The sequence below is a fragment of the Tachypleus tridentatus genome, chromosome 12 (genome assembly GCF_004210375.1).
Source record: "Tachypleus tridentatus isolate NWPU-2018 chromosome 12, ASM421037v1, whole genome shotgun sequence".
In the NCBI taxonomy this organism is placed as follows: domain Eukaryota; kingdom Metazoa; phylum Arthropoda; class Merostomata; order Xiphosura; family Limulidae; genus Tachypleus; species Tachypleus tridentatus.
Window position 1 is genome coordinate 56,465,981 of NC_134836.1, and position 22,948 is coordinate 56,488,928.

Consider the following 22,948-nt stretch of genomic DNA (forward strand, 5'->3'; position numbering starts at 1 on the left):
TTACTGTAGATTACAGTTATATGTTATTGTGCTTGGTCTAACGTTATTACAAGTTTAGGAGATTACTGTAGATTACAGTTATATGTTATTGTGCTTGGTCTAACGTTATTACTAGCTTAGGAGATTACTGTAGATTACAGTTATATGTTATTGTGCTTGGACTAACGTTATTACTAGCTTAGGAAAATACTGTAGATTACAGTTATAAGTTATTGTACTTGGGCTAACGTTATTACTAGCTTAGGAAAATACTGTAGATTACAGTTATATGTTATTGTGCTTGGTCTAACGTTATTACTAGCTTAGGAGATTACTGTAGATTACAGTTATATGTTATTGTGCTTGGTCTAACGTTTTTACTAGCTTAGGAGATTACTGTAGATTACAGTTATATGTTATTGTGCTTGGACTAACGTTAACACTAGCTTAGGAGAATACTGTAGATTACAGTTATATGTTATTGTGCTTGGACTAACGTTAACACTAGCTCAGAAGATTACTGTAGATTACAGTTATATGTTATTGTGCTTGGACTAACGTTATTACTAGCTTAGGAGATTACTGTAGATTACAGTTATTTGTTATTGTTCTTGGACTAACGTTAACACTAGCTTAAAAGATTACTGTAGATTACAGTTATATGTTATTGTGCTTGGACTAACGTTAACACTAGCTCAGGAGATTACTGTAGATTACAGTTATAAATTATTGTGCTTGGACTAACGTTATTACTAGCTTAGGAGATTACTGTAGATTACAGTTATATGTTATTGTGCTTGGACTAACGTTATTACTAGCTTAGGAGATTACTGTAGATTACAGTTATATGTTATTGTGCTTGGTCTAACGTTATTACAAGTTTAGGAGATTACTGTAGATTACAGTTATATGTTATTGTGCTTGGTCTAACGTTATTACTAGCTTAGGAGATTACTGTAGATTACAGTTATATGTTATTGTGCTTGGACTAACGTTATTACTAGCTTAGGAGATTACTGTAGATTACAGTTATTTGTTATTGTTCTTGGACTAACGTTAACACTAGCTTAAAAGATTACTGTACATTACAGTTATATGTTATTGTGCTTGGAATAACGTTAACACTAGCTCAGGAGATTACTGTAGATTACAGTTATAAATTATTGTGCTTGGACTAACGTTATTACTAGCTTAGGAGATTACTGTAGATTACAGTTATATGTTATTGTGCTTGGACTAACGTTATTACTAGCTTAAAAGATTACTGTAGATTACAGTTATATGTTATTGTGCTTGGTCTAACGTTATTACTAGCTTAGGAGATTACTGTAGATTACAGTTATATGTTATTGTGCTTGGTCTAACGTTTTTACTAGCTTAGGAGATTACTGTAGATTACAGTTATATGTTATTGTGCGTGGACTAACGTTATTACTAGCTTAGGAGAATACTGTAGATTACAGTTATATGTTATTGTGCTTGGACTAACGTTAACACTAGCTTAGGAGAATACTGTAGATTACAGCTATATGTTATTGTGCTTGGACTAACGTTAACACTAGCTCAGAAGATTACTGTAGATTACAGTTATATGTTATTGTGCTTGGACTAACGTTACTACTAGCTTAGGAGAATACTGTAGATTACAGTTATATGTTATTGTACTTGGTCTAACGTTAACACTAGCTTAGGAGATTACTGTAGATTATAGTTATATGTTATTGTGCTTGGACTAACGTAATTACTAGCTTAGGAGAATACTGTAGATTACAGTTATATGTTATTGTGCTTGGACTAACGTTACTACTAGCTTAGAAAAATACTGTAGATTACAGTTATATGTTATTGTACTTGGTCTAACGTTAACACTAGCTTAGGAGATTACTGTAGATTATAGTTATATGTTATTGTGCTTGGACTAACGTAATTACTAGCTTAGGAGAATACTGTAGATTACAGTTATATGTTATTGTGCTTGGACTAACGTTAACACTAGCTTAGAAGATTACTGTAGATTACAGTTATATGTTATTGTGCTTGGACTAACGTTAACACTAGCTTAGGAGATTACTGTAGATTACAGTTATATGTTATTGTGCTTGGACTAACGTTAACACTAGCTCAGGAGATTACTGTAGATTACAGTTATATGTTATTGTGCTTGGACTAACGTCAACACTAGCTCAGGAGATTACTGTAGATTACAGTTATATGTTATTGTGCTTGGACTAACGTTGTTACTAGCTTAGGAGATTACTGTAGATTACAGTTATGTGTTATTGTGCTTGGACTAACGTTAACACTAGCTTAGGAGATTACTGTAGGTTACAGTTATATGTTATTGTGCTTGGACTAACGTTGTTACTAGCTTAGGAGATTACTGTAGATTAAATGTATATGTTATTGTGCTTGGACTAACGTTAACACTAGCTTAGAAGATTACTGTAGATTACAGTTATATGTTATTGTGCTTGGAATAACATTAACACCAGCTCAGGAGATTACTGTAGATTACAGTTATATGTTCTTGTGCTTGGACTAACGTTAACACTAGCTCAGGAGATTACTGTAGATTACAGTTATATGTTATTGTGCTTGGACTAAGGTTATTACTAGCTTAGGAGATTACTGTAGATTACATTTTATGTTATTGTGCTTGGTCTAACGTTATTACTAGCTTAGGAGATTACTGTAGATTACAGTTATATGTTATTGTGCTTGGACTAACGTTAACTCTAGCTTAGAAGATTACTGTAGATTACAGTTATATGTTATTGTGCTTGGACTAACGTTAACACTAGCTCAGGAGATTACTGTAGATTACAGTTATAAATTATTGTGCTTGGACTAACGTTATTACTAGCTTAGGAGATTACTGTAGATTACAGTTATATGTTATTGTGCTTGGTCTAACGTTGTTACTAGCTTAGGAGATTACTGTAGATTACAGTTATATGTTATTGTGCTTGGACTAACGTTAACACTAGCTCAGGAGATTACTGTAAATTACAGTTATATGTTATTGTGCTTGGTCTAACGTTATTACTAGCTTAGGAGATTACAGTAGATTACAGTTATATGTTATTGTGCTTGGTCTAACGTTATTACTAGCTTAGGAGATTACTGTAGATTACAGTTATTTGTTATTGTTCTTGGACTAACGTTAACACTAGCTTAAAAGATTACTGTAGATTACAGTTATATGTTATTGTGCTTGGACTAACGTTAACACTAGCTCAGGAGATTACTGTAGATTACAGTTATAAATTATTGTGCTTGGACTAACGTTATTACTAGCTTAGAGATTACTGTAGATTACAGTTATATGTTATTGTGCTTGGACTAACGTTATTACTAGCTTAGAGATTACTGTAGATTACAGTTATATGTTATTGTGCTTGGTCTAACGTTATTACAAGTTTAGGAGATTACTGTAGATTACAGTTATATGTTATTGTGCTTGGTCTAACGTTATTACTAGCTTAGGAGATTACTGTAGATTACAGTTATATGTTATTGTGCTTGGACTAACGTTATTACTAGCTTAGGAGATTACTGTAGATTACAGTTATTTGTTATTGTTCTTGGACTAACGTTAACACTAGCTTAAAAGATTACTGTACATTACAGTTATATGTTATTGTGCTTGGAATAACGTTAACACTAGCTCAGGAGATTACTGTAGATTACAGTTATAAATTATTGTGCTTGGACTAACGTTATTACTAGCTTAGGAGATTACTGTAGATTACAGTTATATGTTATTGTGCTTGGACTAACGTTATTACTAGCTTAAAAGATTACTGTAGATTACAGTTATATGTTATTGTGCTTGGTCTAACGTTATTACTAGCTTAGGAGATTACTGTAGATTACAGTTATATGTTATTGTGCTTGGTCTAACGTTTTTACTAGCTTAGGAGATTACTGTAGATTACAGTTATATGTTATTGTGCGTGGACTAACGTTATTACTAGCTTAGGAGAATACTGTAGATTACAGTTATATGTTATTGTGCTTGGACTAACGTTAACACTAGCTTTAGAGAATACTGTAGATTACAGCTATATGTTATTGTGCTTGGACTAACGTTAACACTAGCTCAGAAGATTACTGTAGATTACAGTTATATGTTATTGTGCTTGGACTAACGTTACTACTAGCTTAGGAGAATACTGTAGATTACAGTTATATGTTATTGTACTTGGTCTAACGTTAACACTAGCTTAGGAGATTACTGTAGATTATAGTTATATGTTATTGTGCTTGGACTAACGTAATTACTAGCTTAGGAGAATACTGTAGATTACAGTTATATGTTATTGTGCTTGGACTAACGTTACTACTAGCTTAGAAAAATACTGTAGATTACAGTTATATGTTATTGTACTTGGTCTAACGTTAACACTAGCTTAGGAGATTACTGTAGATTATAGTTATATGTTATTGTGCTTGGACTAACGTAATTACTAGCTTAGGAGAATACTGTAGATTACAGTTATATGTTATTGTGCTTGGACTAACGTTAACACTAGCTTAGAAGATTACTGTAGATTACAGTTATATGTTATTGTGCTTGGACTAACGTTAACACTAGCTTAGGAGATTACTGTAGATTACAGTTATATGTTATTGTGCTTGGACTAACGTTAACACTAGCTCAGGAGATTACTGTAGATTACAGTTATATGTTATTGTGCTTGGACTAACGTCAACACTAGCTCAGGAGATTACTGTAGATTACAGTTATATGTTATTGTGCTTGGACTAACGTTGTTACTAGCTTAGGAGATTACTGTAGATTACAGTTATGTGTTATTGTGCTTGGACTAACGTTAACACTAGCTTAGGAGATTACTGTAGGTTACAGTTATATGTTATTGTGCTTGGACTAACGTTGTTACTAGCTTAGGAGATTACTGTAGATTAAATGTATATGTTATTGTGCTTGGACTAACGTTAACACTAGCTTAGAAGATTACTGTAGATTACAGTTATATGTTATTGTGCTTGGAATAACATTAACACCAGCTCAGGAGATTACTGTAGATTACAGTTATATGTTCTTGTGCTTGGACCAACGTTAACACTAGCTCAGGAGATTACTGTAGATTACAGTTATATGTTATTGTGCTTGGACTAAGGTTATTACTAGCTTAGGAGATTACTGTAGATTACATTTTATGTTATTGTGCTTGGTCTAACGTTATTACTAGCTTAGGAGATTACTGTAGATTACAGTTATATGTTATTGTGCTTGGACTAACGTTAACTCTAGCTTAGAAGATTACTGTAGATTACAGTTATATGTTATTGTGCTTGGACTAACGTTAACACTAGCTCAGGAGATTACTGTAGATTACAGTTATAAATTATTGTGCTTGGACCAACGTTATTACTAGCTTAGGAGATTACTGTAGATTACAGTTATATGTTATTGTGCTTGGTCTAACGTTGTTACTAGCTTAGAGATTACTGTAGATTACAGTTATATGTTATTGTGCTTGGACTAACGTTAACACTAGCTCAGGAGATTACTGTAAATTACAGTTATATGTTATTGTGCTTGGTCTAACGTTATTACTAGCTTAGGAGATTACAGTAGATTACAGTTATATGTTATTGTGCTTGGTCTAACGTTATTACTAGCTTAGGAGATTACTGTAGAATACAGTTATATGTTATTGTGCTTGGACTAACGCTATTACTAGCTTAAAAGAATACTGTAGATTACAGTTATATGTTATTGTGCTTGGACTAACGTTATTACTAGCTTAGGAGAATACTGTAGATTACAGTTATATGTTATTGTACTTGGACTAACGTTATTACTAGCTTAGGAAAATACTGTAGATTACAGTTATATGTTATTGTGCTTGGTGTAACGTTAACACTAGCTCAGGAGATTACTGTAGATTATAGTTATATGTTATTGTGCTTGGACTAACGTTAACTCTAGCTTTGGAGATTACTGTAGATTACAGTTATATGTTATTGTGCTTGGACTAACGTTAACACTAGCTCAGGAGATTACTGTAGATTACAGTTATAAATTATTGTGCTTGGACTAACGTTATTACTAGCTTAGGAGATTACTGTAGATTACAGTTATATGTTATTGTGCTTGGACTAACGTTAACACTAGCTCAGGAGATTACTGTAGATTACAGTTATATGTTATTGTGCTTGGTCTAACGTTATTACTAGCTTAGAAGATTACTGTAGATTACATTTATATTGTATTGTGCTTGGTCTAACGTTATTACTAGCTTAGGAGATTACTGTAGATTACAGTTATATGTTATTGTGCTTGGACTAACGTTATTACTAGCTTAGGAGAATACTGTAGATTACAGTTATATGTTAGTGTGCTTGGACTAACATTAACACTAGCTCAGGAGATTACTGTAGATTACAGTTATATGTTATTGTGCTTGGACTAACGTTAACACTAGCTCAGAAGATTACTGTAGATTACAGTTATATGTTATTGTGCTTGGGTTAACGTTACTACTAGCTTAGGAGAATACTGTAGATTACAGTTATATGTTATTGTACTTGGACTAACGTTATTACTAGCGAAGGAAAATACTGTAGATTACAGTTATATGTTATTGTGCTTGGTCTAGCGTTAACACTAGCTCAGGAGATTACTGTAGATTATAGTTATATGTTATTGTGCTTGGACTAACGTTAACACTAGCTTAGAAGATTACTGTAGATTACAATTATATGTTATTGTGCTTGGACTAACGTTAACACTAGCTTAGGAGATTACTGTAGATTACAGTTATATGTTATTGTGCTTGGACTAACGTTAACACTAGCTCAGGAGATTACTGTAGATTACAGTTATATGTTATTGTGCTTGGACTAACGTTGTTACTAGCTTAGGAGATTACTGTAGATTAGATGTATATGTTATTGTGCTTGGACTAACGTTAACACTAGCTTAGAAGATTACTGTAGATTACAGTTATATGTTATTGTGCTTGGAATAACATTAACACCAGCTCAGGAGATTACTGTAGATTACAGTTATATGTTCTTGTGCTTGGACTAATGTTAACACTAGCTCAGGAGATTACTGTAGATTACAGTTATATGTTATTGTGCTTGGACTAAGGTTATTACTAGCTTAGGAGATTACTGTAGATTACATTTTATGTTATTGTGCTTGGTCTAACGTTATTACTAGCTTAGGAGATTACTGTAGATTACAGTTATATGTTATTGTGCTTGGACTAACGTTAACTCTAGCTTAGAAGATTACTGTAGATTACAGTTATATGTTATTGTGCTTGGACTAACGTTAACACTAGCTCAGGAGATTACTGTAGATTACAGTTATAAATTATTGTGCTTGGACTAACGTTATTACTAGCTTAGGAGATTACTGTAGATTACAGTTATGTGTTATTGTGCTTGGTCTAACGTTGTTACTAGCTTAGGAGATTACTGTAGATTACAGTTATATGTTATTGTGCTTGGACTAACGTTAACACTAGCTCAGGAGATTACTGTAAATTACAGTTATATGTTATTGTGCTTGGTCTAACGTTATTACTAGCTTAGGAGATTACAGTAGATTACAGTTATATGTTATTGTGCTTGGTCTAACGTTATTACTAGCTTAGGAGATTACTGTAGAATACAGTTATATGTTATTGTGCTTGGACTAACGCTATTACTAGCTTAAAAGAATACTGTAGATTACAGTTATATGTTATTGTGCTTGGACTAACGTTATTACTAGCTTAGGAGAATACTGTAGATTACAGTTATATGTTATTGTACTTGGACTAACGTTATTACTAGCTTAGGAAAATACTGTAGATTACAGTTATATGTTATTGTGCTTGGTCTAACGTTAACACTAGCTCAGGAGATTACTGTAGATTATAGTTATATGTTATTGTGCTTGGACTAACGTTAACTCTAGCTTTGGAGATTACTGTAGATTACAGTTATATGTTATTGTGCTTGGACTAACGTTAACACTAGCTCAGGAGATTACTGTAGATTACAGTTATAAATTATTGTGCTTGGACTAACGTTATTACTAGCTTAGGAGATTACTGTAGATTACAGTTATATGTTATTGTGCTTGGTCTAACGTTGTTACTAGCTTAGGAGATTACTGTAGATTACAGTTATATGTTATTGTGCTTGGACTAACGTTAACACTAGCTCAGGAGATTACTGTAGATTACAGTTATATGTTATTGTGCTTGGTCTAACGTTATTACTAGCTTAGGAGATTACTGTAGATTACATTTATATTGTATTGTGCTTGGTCTAACGTTATTACTAGCTTAGGAGATTACTGTAGATTACAGTTATATGTTATTGTGCTTGGACTAACGTTATTACTAGCTTAGGAGAATACTGTAGATTACAGTTATATGTTATTGTGATTGGACTAACGTTATTACTAGCTTAGGAGAATACTGTAGATTACAGTTATATGTTAGTGTGCTTGGACTAACATTAACACTAGCTCAGGAGATTACTGTAGATTACAGTTATATGTTATTGTGCTTGGACTAACGTTAACACTAGCTCAGAAGATTACTGTAGATTACAGTTATATGTTATTGTGCTTGGGTTAACGTTACTACTAGCTTAGGAGAATACTGTAGATTACAGTTATATGTTATTGTACTTGGACTAACGTTATTACTAGCGAAGGAAAATACTGTAGATTACAGTTATATGTTATTGTGCTTGGTCTAGCGTTAACACTAGCTCAGGAGATTACTGTAGATTATAGTTATATGTTATTGTGCTTGGACTAACGTTAACACTAGCTTAGAAGATTACTGTAGATTACAATTATATGTTATTGTGCTTGGACTAACGTTAACACTAGCTTAGGAGATTACTGTAGATTACAGTTATATGTTATTGTGCTTGGACTAACGTTAACACTAGCTCAGGAGATTACTGTAGATTACAGTTATATGTTATTGTGCGTGGACTAACGTTATTACTAGCTTAGGAGATTACTGTAGATTACAGTTACATCTTATTGTGCTTGGACTAACGTTAACACTTGCTTAGGAGATTTCTGTAGATTACAGTTATATGTTATTGTGCTTGGACTAACGTTGTTACTAGCTTAGGAGATTACTGTAAATTACAGTTATATGTTATTGTGCGTGGACTAACGTTATTACTAGTTTAGGAGATTACTGTAGATTACAGTTATATGTTATTGTGCTTGGACTAACGTTAACACTAGCTCAGGAGATTACTGTAGATTACAGTTATGTGTTATTGTGCTTGGACTAACGTTAACACTAGCTCAGGAGATTACTGTAGATTACAGTTATATGTTATTGTGCTTGGACTAACGTTATTACTAGCTCCGGAGATTACTGTAGATTACAGTTATATGTTATTGTGCTTGGACTAACGTTGTTACTAGCTTAGGAGATTACTGTAGATTACAGTTATATGTTGTTGTGCTTGGACTAACGTTGTTACTAGCTTAGGAGATTACTGTAGATTACAGTTATATGTTATAGTGCTTGGACTAACGTTATTACTAGCTCCGGAGATTACTGTAGATTACAGTTATATGTTATTGTGCTTGGACTAACGTTAACACTAGCTTAGAAGATTACTGTAGATTACAGTTATATGTTATTGTGCTTGGACTAACGTTAACACTAGCTCAGGAGATTACTGTAGATTACAGTTATGTGTTATTGTGCTTGGACTAACGTTAACACTAGCTCAGGAGATTACTGTAGATTACAGTTATATGTTATTGTGCTTGGACTAACGTTATTACTAGCTCCGGAGATTACTGTAGATTACAGTTATATGTTATTGTGCTTGGACTAACGTTGTTACTAGCTTAGGAGATTACCGTAGATTACAGTTATATGTTGTTGTGCTTGGACTAACGTTGTTACTAGCTTAGGAGATTACTGTAGATTACAGTTATATGTTATAGTGCTTGGACTAACGTTATTACTAGCTCCGGAGATTACTGTAGATTACAGTTATATGTTATTGTGCTTGGACTAACGTTAACACTAGATCAAAAGATTACTGTAGATTACAGTTATATGTTATTGTGCTTGGACTAACGTTATCACTAGCTTAGGAGATTACTGTAGATTACAGTTATATGTTATTGTGCTTGGACTAACGTTAACACTAGCTCAGGAGATTACTGTAGATTACAGTTATATGTTATTGTGCTTGGACTAACGTTAACACTAGCTCAGGAGATTACTATAGATTACAGTTATATGTTCTTGTGCTTGGTCTTACGTTAACACTAGCTCAGGAGATTACTGTAAATTACAGTTATATGTTATTGTGCTTGGACTAACGTTGTTACTAGCTTAGGAGATTACTGTAGATTACAGTTATATGTTATTGTGCTTGGACTAACGTTGTTACTAGCTTAGGAGAATACTGTATCAGGCTGCAAGTTTTGTATGTTTTTGAATTCTGTAACTAAGGAAAAGCACTAAACCCATTCTTGTTAACTAAGCGATTTACTTTATCGTTGTTTTAAAAGGTTAATTGAACGTTTTTTGTGTGTGCAAAGATAGGAGCATGTGATATAAAAACGCGTTTTGTTTAATGTGAAAAACAAAAGAGCTAAAATGCTGCATATGAATATTTGTAATATATTTTTTGCCCCAAGCTAAAAGTAACGGATGAGAGAAATATAAGAAATGTAATTACATGAATAACCTTTAAAATCGGGGCACAGAAATAATGTATCAACTTTTCTTCATAATAAAAGAACTTACTGAAATCCTATAAAATACAAAAATATCTTCCAGCAAAATAAATAGAAAATCACGTTCTCGGGTGACGAATAACTTTTTTCTCCTGTATTTATACTCGCAACTTTGTATTTGCATTCAAATGAACCATCTCCAGCCTATTCTCGATTTCCGTTCCAGTGATTACTTGCGTGGATAAAAGTTCAAAGAAATTGTAAATTGCACCTCGCCTTAATACACATTAACGATTTACTACATCTAACTGGACTGCACTTTCTTTCGAAACCGAATGGTAACGTAATCTCTTTACAGTCAAACAATTTTATCCATCAACTTAGCAAATACTTCCATATTCTAAACAAGACATAAGATGTTGTTTCTCGTATTCTACGATCTCGTGGTCGTTAGAAGTTAGTTCATCATCTTGTACTCACATTAGGAGAGTTCGTGGTTTCCGAGAAGAGAAATAAACGTTCCTGTTAATTTGTTTTGAATTTCGCGCAAGGCTACACGAGGGCTATCTGTGCTAGCCGTCCCTAATTTAGTAGTTTAAGACTAGAGGCAAAAAAGCTAGTCGTTAACACCCACCGCTAACTCTTGGGCTACTCTTTTACCAACGAATAGTGGAATTGACCGTCACATTATAAAGCCATCACAGTTGAAAGGGCGAGAATGTTTGGTGTGACGAGGATTCGAACTCGCGACCCTGCGAGTTACGAGTCGAGTGCCTTGGCCACGCTGGGCCTCCTGCTAAATAACGAGCTATGAATAGTCATGCTAAGCTATAAAAGTAAATCTAATGTAATGACTCCACATTATATAAAGCATGACTCAGGGTGAGCAAGAAAGAAAAATAAAGACCAGTTAGTCAAGTCAACAGAAAACATCTAGAAAGAAGAAGATTATTAATTAATTAAAAATTTATCTGTTGGTTTGACACGAATATCGTTGTTAGACAATTAATAGCACCTAAAATGTAATATGCATTTTTACACTGATGACGACAATACTTAAAAATGAGGTAACCGTATGATAGCTCACTAACAATGCTCTGTTTTAATTTATACAGCATTACTGAGCGGTACTAGAATTTTCTTAATTTTAACAGCACCTTATTCGCATGTCGGCGAAACTCGCAGGTCAAAGACTTCAAGGATGTTAGCCATCTTAATTTTCAACTACTGCCTATGGGAAAGGCAGCCAGCAAGCATAAGTCTATGCCACTAAAGTTTTGCTTCAACCGAATAACAGGATTGATTATTATCTTTACAAAAAAAAAAACCCATAGTTGAAATCACGAAGCTCTGCGCCCTCTATCTAATCTGCAGACATACACTCCCTTTTGGCCACGGCTGACCCATTGTTTAGCCTAAAGTATTATTTGTTCTCTGCCCGGCATGGCCAGGAGGATTTAGACATTTGACTCGTAATCTGAGGGTCGTGGGTTCGAATCCCCGTCGCACCAAATATGCTCGACCTTTCAGCCGTGGAGGCGTAATAATATGACGATCAATCCCACTATTCGTTGATAAAAGAATAGCTCAAGAGTCGGCGGTGGGTGGTGATGACTAGCTGCCTTCTCTCTAGTCTTGCACTGTTAAATTAGGGACGTCTAGCGCAGATGGTGCTGGTGTAGCTTTGCGCGAAATTCAAAAACAATATTTGTTCTTATAAATATATAAATGATATGTTACTGGTTACGAAGTTTCTTACTCTTTCTAATATTTCTCATCACTTAAAAGTAAGTTCGTTTTTACAAGTCGACTCATCACCCTAATTGTTACTAATCAAACTCTTATTATGTTTTATTGGAATTTTTTCCCTATTCTAAAAGTTCTATTAAATCGGACCCTGGTTTTGCTTTCAGCTCCTGGAAAACACATTAAGTTTAATTATACTAAAACTTCATCAGAGGCAGCCACTTTCACGTGTGAAGTAGATGAAGTATACCCTCGACCACAGGTGACCTTGGTTCAGATGGAACCAGGAAAAAGTGAGAGGAAACTTCTACAAAACGCTCCAATAAAAACAGAGAAAAATAATGGATCATATCGTGTACTTCTTACCAAAGAAATTAAAGATAGTGAACTTCCGTTAGATGGCGCTACAACTTTTGAGTGTGTCATTTTGATACCACAAACAAACTTCCAAAAGCACAGTAGTATCGTATATCATCCTGGTAAGTCACTTTAGCTTTCAGTCTTTCTGTTTCAATCGTGTATTATTACCTTTACTGATTTAATTTCAGATAAAGCTGTTGTTTAATTCTACATTTCATCAAACTTATTGATAACCGAAATTTTTGAAGAATATTTTTTATTAGCTTAACTATTACCCTAGATTTGCAAATACTTGTATCGTTAACAGCGACGATACCTAATGAAAGAATGAATTCTAATATTTATGAGTAATGACGTTATAACAAAATGTGTAATTAGCTATACTTATTTTCGTATTCATTTATAATTTTTTACATTTAAGTAATTGCATTTGTATACATGGTAAAGCTTCTAAGATTATCCGCCTTCTTCCTTAATTCTGAATTACTGACCTGACCTAAAGGAAGACAAGTTGTCAGCAGCATCCTTCCACCTGCCACCTACGGTACCGACTGTCACTCTTATAACGCGCCCACAGCTGAACGAATGGGAAATATTTCACGATACCCTACGAATTCAAACCTGACTCTCGTCACAATAAAGATCCTCGTCCTTTCAGCCTTGCGAGAGTTATAACGGTACGGCCAATCCCACTATTCATTAGTGAAAAGTAGCTCAAGAGTTGGCGGTGGGTGGTGATTACTAGCTGTCTTCCCTTTAGTCTTACACCGCTAAATTAGGGACGGCTAGCGCAGATAGTCCTCCTATAGCTTTGCGCGAACTTCAAACTAAAAAAAAAAAAAAATTGAAACCGATTTGCCGGATCCTAAATCCAGAACTCCACGAATGGGGCTTTATCTAAGTAGATAGCTTGCTCTAAGCGAGCATTAATATTAATTTCCTTTTACTATAAAAACAGATTTGAGACCTAAAAGGAAAAGTTAATAAATATCAATTCAAAAGTCAGCGCAGAAAAAAAACTAATCATTGGACACAAAAGAAAATCAGCCGAACAGTTGTCGTTCGACAAAATAGGCCTAAAAATATAATTCTCGCTTTTACTCTGGAAAGCTACAGAAAATTACGATATTTTTATGATAGTCATGTAAAGCGTGTGACCTTTAATTTTGTCTTACACAATCAAAATATAAAATTAAACTGTCATTACCGTTATATACTGCACGTGTCTTGTGAAGCAAGAATTTTTAACATAAATTTTGACCAAACATAAAAAAACACGTTTCAACACTTTTTTATCCCGTTTCAAAATGAAATAAAACTAAACATTCATTCCCTAGAAAGATGAAGTTTTGGAATAGAAAGCACTTAATTAAAATCGTTCATATCATAAAAAAAATCGAAGGAAACAGAACCATATTATAACACAAGTTTTAAAAGATTAAATGTAAATACCTATATAATGTTAGAGGTGAAAACATTCATTCTGTTGATCAATGGAACACATGCAACTTTCATAATTTTTTTAATGAAATATATTATTTTAGAACAAAGTGCAGCTAACTGGATTGTTTTCATGAAAATAATTATTGTTTTACTTTCAGTTTCAGAACTAAAAACAATAGTAGAACTCTATAAATGGTTATCCTGACTTAACGAAAGGCGTACAGATATTCAGTTTAACATCAATAATATTAGACGGCCATTCCATAAATTAAACATCCAGACTTCATAAAATTTGGACAAAAGTATGAGTAAATATTATGTCATATTCATACGCTCTATGTCCATCGTATCTTTTTATTTTCATAAAAAGTAACTGGTTAAACTACTAGAATAAATCGGTGCTTGATAGGTTTGCACAGAGCAAAATATAATTTCATTTACACTTTTATTACCAGTTTTCAATTTAGATTAGGTTGTAATTTTCAATCTTCTATAATGAACAATAATGATACAATAATGTAGCAAGTTTAACCTTAGATGTAAAGAAAGGTAAATGCCTTGTATCTAAAGTATCTTTAAACACATTGTCCTTGACTTTTATGCGCCAAGTTTCTTGTGCAATTATGACTTTGTCACGCGTCCCTAACAAAATGTGACTGGCATAACAATATGGCATTTAAACCACAAATTCCTGCTAGGAATTTCCTATGCATTTTAAAAGGGAGAATAATAGGTACTCAAACAACGATTTATCAGCACAAGTTTGTTTTTTTTTAATGATATAATATACCACAGAACATTAGTTTATCGAAACATGTAATTGTAAGTTCCACCATCAACAAACATTTTTACTTGTACTTATAAATCATTGTTTACCTACCTATTATTATATTAGCATAATGTGCTTCCTTACTCAAGTTTCACCCGATTTAGTTCGGGCAGTTTTTTACAGCAAGTGTTGTAAGAAACAAAAAAAAACAACAACACAAAAATACTTAATAAGATTCAATATGCAAACTTAATCAGTGGTGCACGGCATATTAGAAAGTCTCTTAAAGTTAAGGTCTATGGCGTTCGTTAACACAGAAGACGTTCAGTTTTACACTATTCTGTTGCAACATTGTATTTCCTTTTTCATAGCTGTCATGTGATAGGAACATGGTAAGCCTAATTCACCAAAGTTGTTTATACATCAACTTCAAAACCCAAGTGAAAGATAAAACGTATGCTAATTAAAAACCGAGCTGCATTCGGTTAATGTATACCGATTGAAACCATAATTAAGTCTTTCAGAACTTTATATAGGTAAAAATTGCTGGTATGGATAGAGAAAGCACTATGTAGGGGAGCGAACAACGTTTCGACCTTCTTCGGTCATCGTCAGGTTCACAAAGAAAGAAAGAGGTAACTGACCGATAGCTGACCACGTATTTTAAGGGGGTTGTGTAATTGAGTGTAGGAATGTAGAGGGCGTGCTTAGATGTTTGATTATATTTATTAATATAGGTATAAAGGTGTTCCTTTATATTGGTTTATTTTGGGTTTAAGTTGCTGTATAAGTAAGGCTTCTTTAATTTTGCGTTTCTTTATGTTTGTTTCTTTATTCAGAACTTTATAACTTACTATATTATACTTGAAACGTGATAAAATCAGTTTTGAGAGATGTACTTTCGATATTTAACCTTTTCGTTTTTTTTGTAAGATTATTCTAAAACTTTAGTCACACTTTTTAAATATCAAATTTATAAAATGGTAATTACTTCAGAAATGCATATCCATCATATCCTTATCTAGATATTCGCATATCTTAAAATCGTATTATAAATAAATGTATTAAACGTTGGTCTTATTCTTCATAGATTACCAATTCTGATGACGTTCATTCATCCATCGAGTGGGGTGTGTCTTTCATTTCCATGATTGCACTTCCATTTCCTTTTTACCATATGCACTAAAGAAAGTTTTCTTCCGAATTAGGTGCAGTTCAACCTTGTTTTCAAACCATAAACTTTAGAACAACGCAATAAATACGGATAACAATGCTATATAAATTCAAAACACAGTTAGTTGAAAAACCAAACAACGAAACTTTAGAGCTTACATGAAGACATATGGCTGCAGTTCAATGGTCAAAAGCGTGTTACAAAACAAAATAAAAGTGGAAAAGCCTTTGTTTATTTAATAATCATAACAAAGCCGATATTTTAGAAGACCATCTACACATTATTCCAAGTAATACAGTTCCTTTATTTATAATTTAACTGAAGGTACATTTTCGAATCAATAAGACTGCTGCTTTTAAACCCTCACATGCACACAACTTGAAATAATTCTGTAAAGTTTGGGTTTGGTATTTTAGAACACGATATCTCAAACTTTTCTCTTAAAGTTTTCTTTCATCAAGAGATCCATAAAAAAACAATAGCTCTTGCTGAGCAGATGCGATTGTAATTTCTCAGGCTCATCAGCATGCGTTTTTTTTTCTTTATGCTGTTTTAGGGTGAGAAATATCTTATGGAATTCAATCTATTACTCTTCCAAATACATGTCTAATGATATGATTGCGTGCGCACCAAGTTCTCATGTGATCGAATAAATGGCATTTCTGTATACGCAATCCGGTTTTACTGCATTCAATTGCGTCTTCGATACATCTTGAAGGAAATGGTCCTTTGATTAACCGGATGTGATTATTTAGACCATGCGCAATTTGAAAATATTTATTAATTACTAGGAAAACCAAATAATAATAAAAGTAAAATACACAAAAATTACATTCACCGAACTATGATATTTTCAACCAAACTTCGTAATTGTAACTTTTCGATAAACGCAATTAAAATTTTACTGTATTTTTAGTGCCAAGTTAAACAATGAATTATCTACGCACTCTCTTCCGCGGGGAATCGTACCACTATGTTATCTTTGTAAGTCAGTAAGTTTACTACTGGTCCACAAGGGGACAATATTATATTTACATCGAATCTGTTTTTTTTACAATTGCATATCTGTTCAGTAATTGTCCTCTTCATAAGGCTCGTAATAATCAACCTGCTGTTTTAAAGCAATATAAATATGAAGAAATGTTTTGGAGTTTACGATTTATTATGAAACTAAAGTTTTATCCACCGTGTTGAATGTTAACAAAATAAAAAGATTAATTTAAAATTTAACTTATTTCTCCGCATCCTTTTATTACATTGGGCTGATTTTGAATCGTAAAGATGTTCATGCGTGTTTCATGTATAACATGTTTTATAAACGTCTATCTAAAGAAAAGCTTAATCTTTCATAACTATCCCATTAAGCTTACAATGTAATGTGCATCAGATTTCAATGTTTTATTTTAACCTAGTTATAGAGATGCGCACAATACATACGATTTTGACACGTACATTTCAAGTTATCTGTACAATTTCTGAGGAACAGATCATATGTTTCTAAAATATTATCACATAGATTTCTGTGGAATAAACTGGTATATATAGAGAACGCAGCTTACCAGCTGTTCTTCTGTCCCTTGTGGGTATATATATATACTTTATAGTTTTTTTTTATTTTCACGCCATAACACTGAAACTTCCTTTATCAACGGCCCGGCATGGCCAAATGGTTACGGCGCTTGACTCGTAATCCGAGGTTCGCGGGTTCGAATCCCCGTCACACCAAACATGCTCGCCCTTTCAGCCGTGGGGACCTTATAATGTCAATCCCTCTATTCGTTGATAAAAGAGTTTGTGGTGATGACCAGCTGCCTTCCTTCTACTCTTACACTGCTAATATAGGGACGGTTAGCGAAGACAGCCCTCGAATAGCTTCACGCGAAATTAAAAACAAACCAATCATTTATCAACATCCTAAATTCGCTCAGAATATTTTTTTCTAGAATTTAGGTTTCACTACTTTTGCGATCTTATATGTTAACACATATTTTCCTTTGTATGTATAACGTTGTAAACACTTACGTTGAAGTATTTGATACAATACATAAGTTTATCACTGTTTTAAATGCATTGTTTTGTTTTTGCTAACACGTCACGTGATAAAGTAACAGAAGTAGAGTAGGTCTGAAGTAAATTCATCATAAACCTGTAAACATAAAGCATTTTAATTCTGTAAGATAACATACAACAAAAGTATTACATCTCAGCTATCAATAGAGAAAGCTTTAACAAAGTTTATTTGTTTGGTTGGTTTTCAATTTCGCGCAAAGCTGCACCAGGGCTACCTACGTTAGCTGACCCTAATTTAGCTGCGTAAGACCCAGAACAAAGGCAGTTAATAATCACCACCAACTCTTGGGCTACTCTTTACCAACAAATAGTGGGATTGAGCATAACATTATAACGTCCCTACGGCTAAAAGGGCGAGCATGTTTGGTACTACGGAGATTCGAACCCGCGACTGTCAAATGAGGAGGCAAGCGTCTTAACCACATGGCCATGCTGTGCCTTTAACAAAGTAAGAACAAATTCTTGCAAAATATGGATAACGTTTATTTTAGGTTTTCCAACTTCTGAGATTATGATTAATGATTACTTAAAGATCTTTATAGTATGATTTAAGATTAACCGGATGTTTCATTTCTCAGACGAGTGTTTATTTTAATATACCATTTCTCTCTTTTTTTGTGAGTGTTCTTTTATGGAATTTCTTATTTGCTGCTTACATGCGTTTGGAGTTTCAAACATAATTTAAAATTATCATAATCTCTTGCTCAGCGGGCAGGTGGTTGAGGCACTTGACTTGTAATCTTAGGATCGCGAGTTTGAATCCCCGTTACACCATTCGTGTTCGCCCTTTCAGCCGTGAGGGAGTTACAATGTTACAGTCAATCACACTATTCGTTGGTAAATAAGTAGCCCAAGAGTTGGCGGTGGGTGGTGATGACTAGCTACCTTCCCTCTAGTTTTATACTTCTAAATTAGGGACGGCTAACGAAGATAGCCCTCGAGTAGCTCTGCTCGAAATTAAAAATAACACACTGTTTATAGCTCCACATTCGCTAATAACTAACTAGAAATCTGTAAATTCCTATAGCTACGTTTTCTATCATTAAACTCATAAATATTTGTTCTCTAGCTCTGATGAATTGAAAACAACAGTGCAGAGTTTCTCAGCATTAAAATTTCTATCATAACGAGTTGTAAGCTATATTGGAGTAATTATTGTCCGGCCAAGCGTTCCTGTATTGCAGCCCGGTTTGTTTTGAATATCGCGCAAACCTACAGGAGGGCTATTTGCGCTAGCCGTCCCTAATTTTGCAGTATAAGACTAGAGGGAAGGCAGATAGTCATCACCACCAACTCTTGGGCTACTCTTTTACCAACGAAAAGTGCGATTGACCGAAACATTACAACGTCCCCATGGTTGAAAGGGCGAGCATGTTTGGTGTGACGAGGATTCGAACCCTCGCTCTCCGATTGCGAGTCGAGTGCCTTAACCACCTGGCCATGCCGGGCTATTGCAATTCTGAAGTCAGCTTATAAACAATATGTTTCTTTTCAACATATTCACTCGAAGCTACACAAGGCTGTATGTGTCTAGCATTCTCAATTTTCAACTGATAGGCTACAAGGAAAGCAATTAATCGACACTACAAAGCATCCATGGCTCCAAAGAGCAGCCGTTTATTACGTCAACAGACTACGAACCAAAAACTCTCGGATTCACAACCCGGTCACGTTTATCTTTGAAAGATATTAAAAGGTTTACTAGTACATTAACTTTGTCAGATGTATAGCTTTAAAAATATTAGTTGAAAAAAAAAACCCTTGAGGAACCTTGCACAATAATTTCAAACCTCCAGTCTGCACTTAAAAATCTAACAATTAATTTTAACAATATACTCAAAACGAAATCCCGTATAGAAGTTTCTTTGATATGATTCATTAACCACAACATACGAGGAGACTTCTTTTAAAGAAAGTTTTAGACAGTGTGTTGACATGTCGAACAATTTCCTGTAGACTGCTGCTTTCTGTCTAGTTTGGAGACGACGTTAGAACTCTGGGCTTTCATCGAGTTCTTCGTCAGCAAACCATAAATAAGATAAAAAAGAATTATAAATGACCTGAAATAAAACCATCCTTGATCAAAGCAAAAGAAGAGATATCAATGTTGGTACATCGCAATTGTCTCGTGAATTTATTTTATTTTCCAGTATAAATGTTGTTCAAAAGTTACTAATTACAACACTTTGAATGTTAACCTTTATAGACAAAACGTATTTTGTAAGTTAGCCTAAGAACTTTTGATGAAGCCCGGCATGGCCAGGTGGGACTCTTAACCTGAGGGTCGCGGATTCGAATCCCCGTCCCACTAAACATGCTCGCCCTCTCAGCCGTGGGGGCGTTAAAATGTGACTAGTCTTACACTGATAAATTAGGGATGGCTAGTGCAGATAGCCCTTGAGTAGCTTTGCGCGAAATTCAAAAACAAACAAACAATAGTACGCTGTGACAAATAACCTTGGACTACATGGTATGGCGCAAATCAAAATTCAATTAATGTTAAAACATTTACGAGAAATACTTCAAGGATTTCTCTCCTGAAGCTTCACTGTAGACTTAATATTCATTTATACGAAATTTCACAGCGCATTTATACAAGATACAAAAATATAATCAGCCAACAAAATCATTTAATCATCTGATGACAAGAATGTGTAGCAAAATTTGAAAACTTCCGTGTTGCTTCAATCTTGAAGTTACGTAAAGAAACCAACAAATTATGCAAAACAAAGCCGGTAACTACCTGTACTGTACTACTTTTGTTTGTTTTTTATAAATCATTCTAATGTAGAAATAAAATATAAAGACAAAGGCTGCATGGCTGCAGAAAAATTCACCTGTTAATGTTACAGTAATTGTATCTGTCGATAGATGGAAGTTTTAGGTTAAAGCCTAGTAAACATTATGGTATGCCAAAATAATTGGTCACAGAAAGATTTATAGCATATTTAATTAGCAGTTTCAACTTTTAGATAGAGTATGTGTGTATGTGTACGTATTATTATAGGAAAGCCACATCGGAATATCTGTTGAGTCCACCGAGAGGAATCGAACCCCTGATCTTAGCGTTGTAAATCCCCTTTAGATAGGTGTATATCAAATACGATAGTTTTTAAGACCCTGTTTTACGTTGGGCTTCATAAATTACGTTTCCTAAAGTTAAAAATATAGTTTTTCCTATAGTTTTTATGATCATTATATAAAAAAGCATAAAACTCCAGAATGGGCTATCTGTGCTGTGCCAACACCAGGTATTAAAACCTAATTTTGAGCCACTTAAGCCCTCAGTTATCGCTGCGCCATCTGGAGACTTCTAGTGGCTAATAAGATTGATAACTACCAAGTATATAAATAATCAACGATGTGAATGCTTATCAGACACTTATGATTTTTTTTATTTAAATCACCTAAAAATCACTAGGTGTCGCAATTGTACTAAATAAATTATCGCATCAGAATAGCAGTAGCAGTTTGATCAACAAAGAAGCAGATTAACAAACAATAAACAGCGAAAATGTATATACTGATAGAATAAACGAGAAAAAAAATGGATAGACAAACAGATGGAAAAACATGAAGACAAGCAGAGAGATATATCATAACAACAAGATAAAAAATGAAATGTAATTGTTTCTCTGTGTTTCACACACATATATAAATAATGTATACTTCTAGTTGTTATATATGCGACGTTTGTGATAGTAAACATTCTTTCGAATCAGTTATTTCGGGTTATCAGATGTAAATCTCAGTTTGAACATTCCATACGAGATATAAAAATAGAAAACGAACCACACTTTCGCGTTCGAGCATGAAAAGCACAAATATGCAGTCCAGCCTTCCTCAATGCTGGTCTTTCACGTGGGTTTTGGAGCGACGCCCAAGAATTCGTTGCCGCCTGTAAAGAAATCAAGCCAAAACCAGCTGCCTTTTTCGTGTGAACTGCTGCATCCTTTGGCGGCAAAGTGTCATTAGTCATTTTCTCTGTGAATCTGAAGAGAGACTCCCAGCTCGTGCCATCACTCGTGGACAAAGTTTCCATAGAAACGTATCGATCTTCACATCTACGACTCTTTCAATCACCCTCTTAAGTTATTAAATATCAATTAGGGTTAGATCTACATGCATAAACTATGTTTTTAGTTCTAACACGCGGTGACTAGTAATATAAGTCCCTTTTCAAGCTCAACTATTTTGCCCTGAATTTCTCTTGGATCCCATCGTATTGCCCCCCAGTGGCTCAGCGGTATGTCTGCAGACTTACACGCGAAAATCCGGGTTTCGATACCCGTGGTGGGCAGAGCACAGATAGCCCATTGTGTAGCTTTGTGCTTAATTAAAAAACAACAACAACAACAACCCATCGTATTAGCAAGTATTAGTGATATAAAAAATCGTTTTTTCTTATGTATTCTAATGCGATATAAACAAATCAAATACTTACCTGCTATTAAACACACGAACGAATCGTACATTGCGATAAATATTTGGGTGCGGTTATTGTTGATAAAGAATGTCTGTTTCTGTCTCAGACTAACACGCCGTAAGTAAACAGATGTTTATCTTGAAACTGATATAATTCCATTACCTTTTGTTATTGAAGATATTACGAAGACAAGTTGGATTTTAAGGTAAAGTTTTTGTTTGTTTATTTAGAATTAAGCACAAAGGTGCACAATGAAACGTCTGTGCTCTGCCC

The 22,948-nt window shown here is 34.1% G+C and overlaps 1 protein-coding gene across 1 annotated transcript in view; it reads left to right on the plus strand.

Annotated features, from left to right (window-relative positions):
- Positions 1–22,948, plus strand: part of LOC143233367 (uncharacterized) — a 90,695-nt gene that overhangs the window by 21,002 nt on the left and 46,745 nt on the right. Inside the window, exon 3 of the mRNA XM_076469549.1 lies at positions 12,601–12,912. Within this exon, the coding sequence (XP_076325664.1) occupies positions 12,601–12,912 (312 nt within the window). The remainder of the gene's footprint in view (positions 1–12,600; positions 12,913–22,948) is intronic.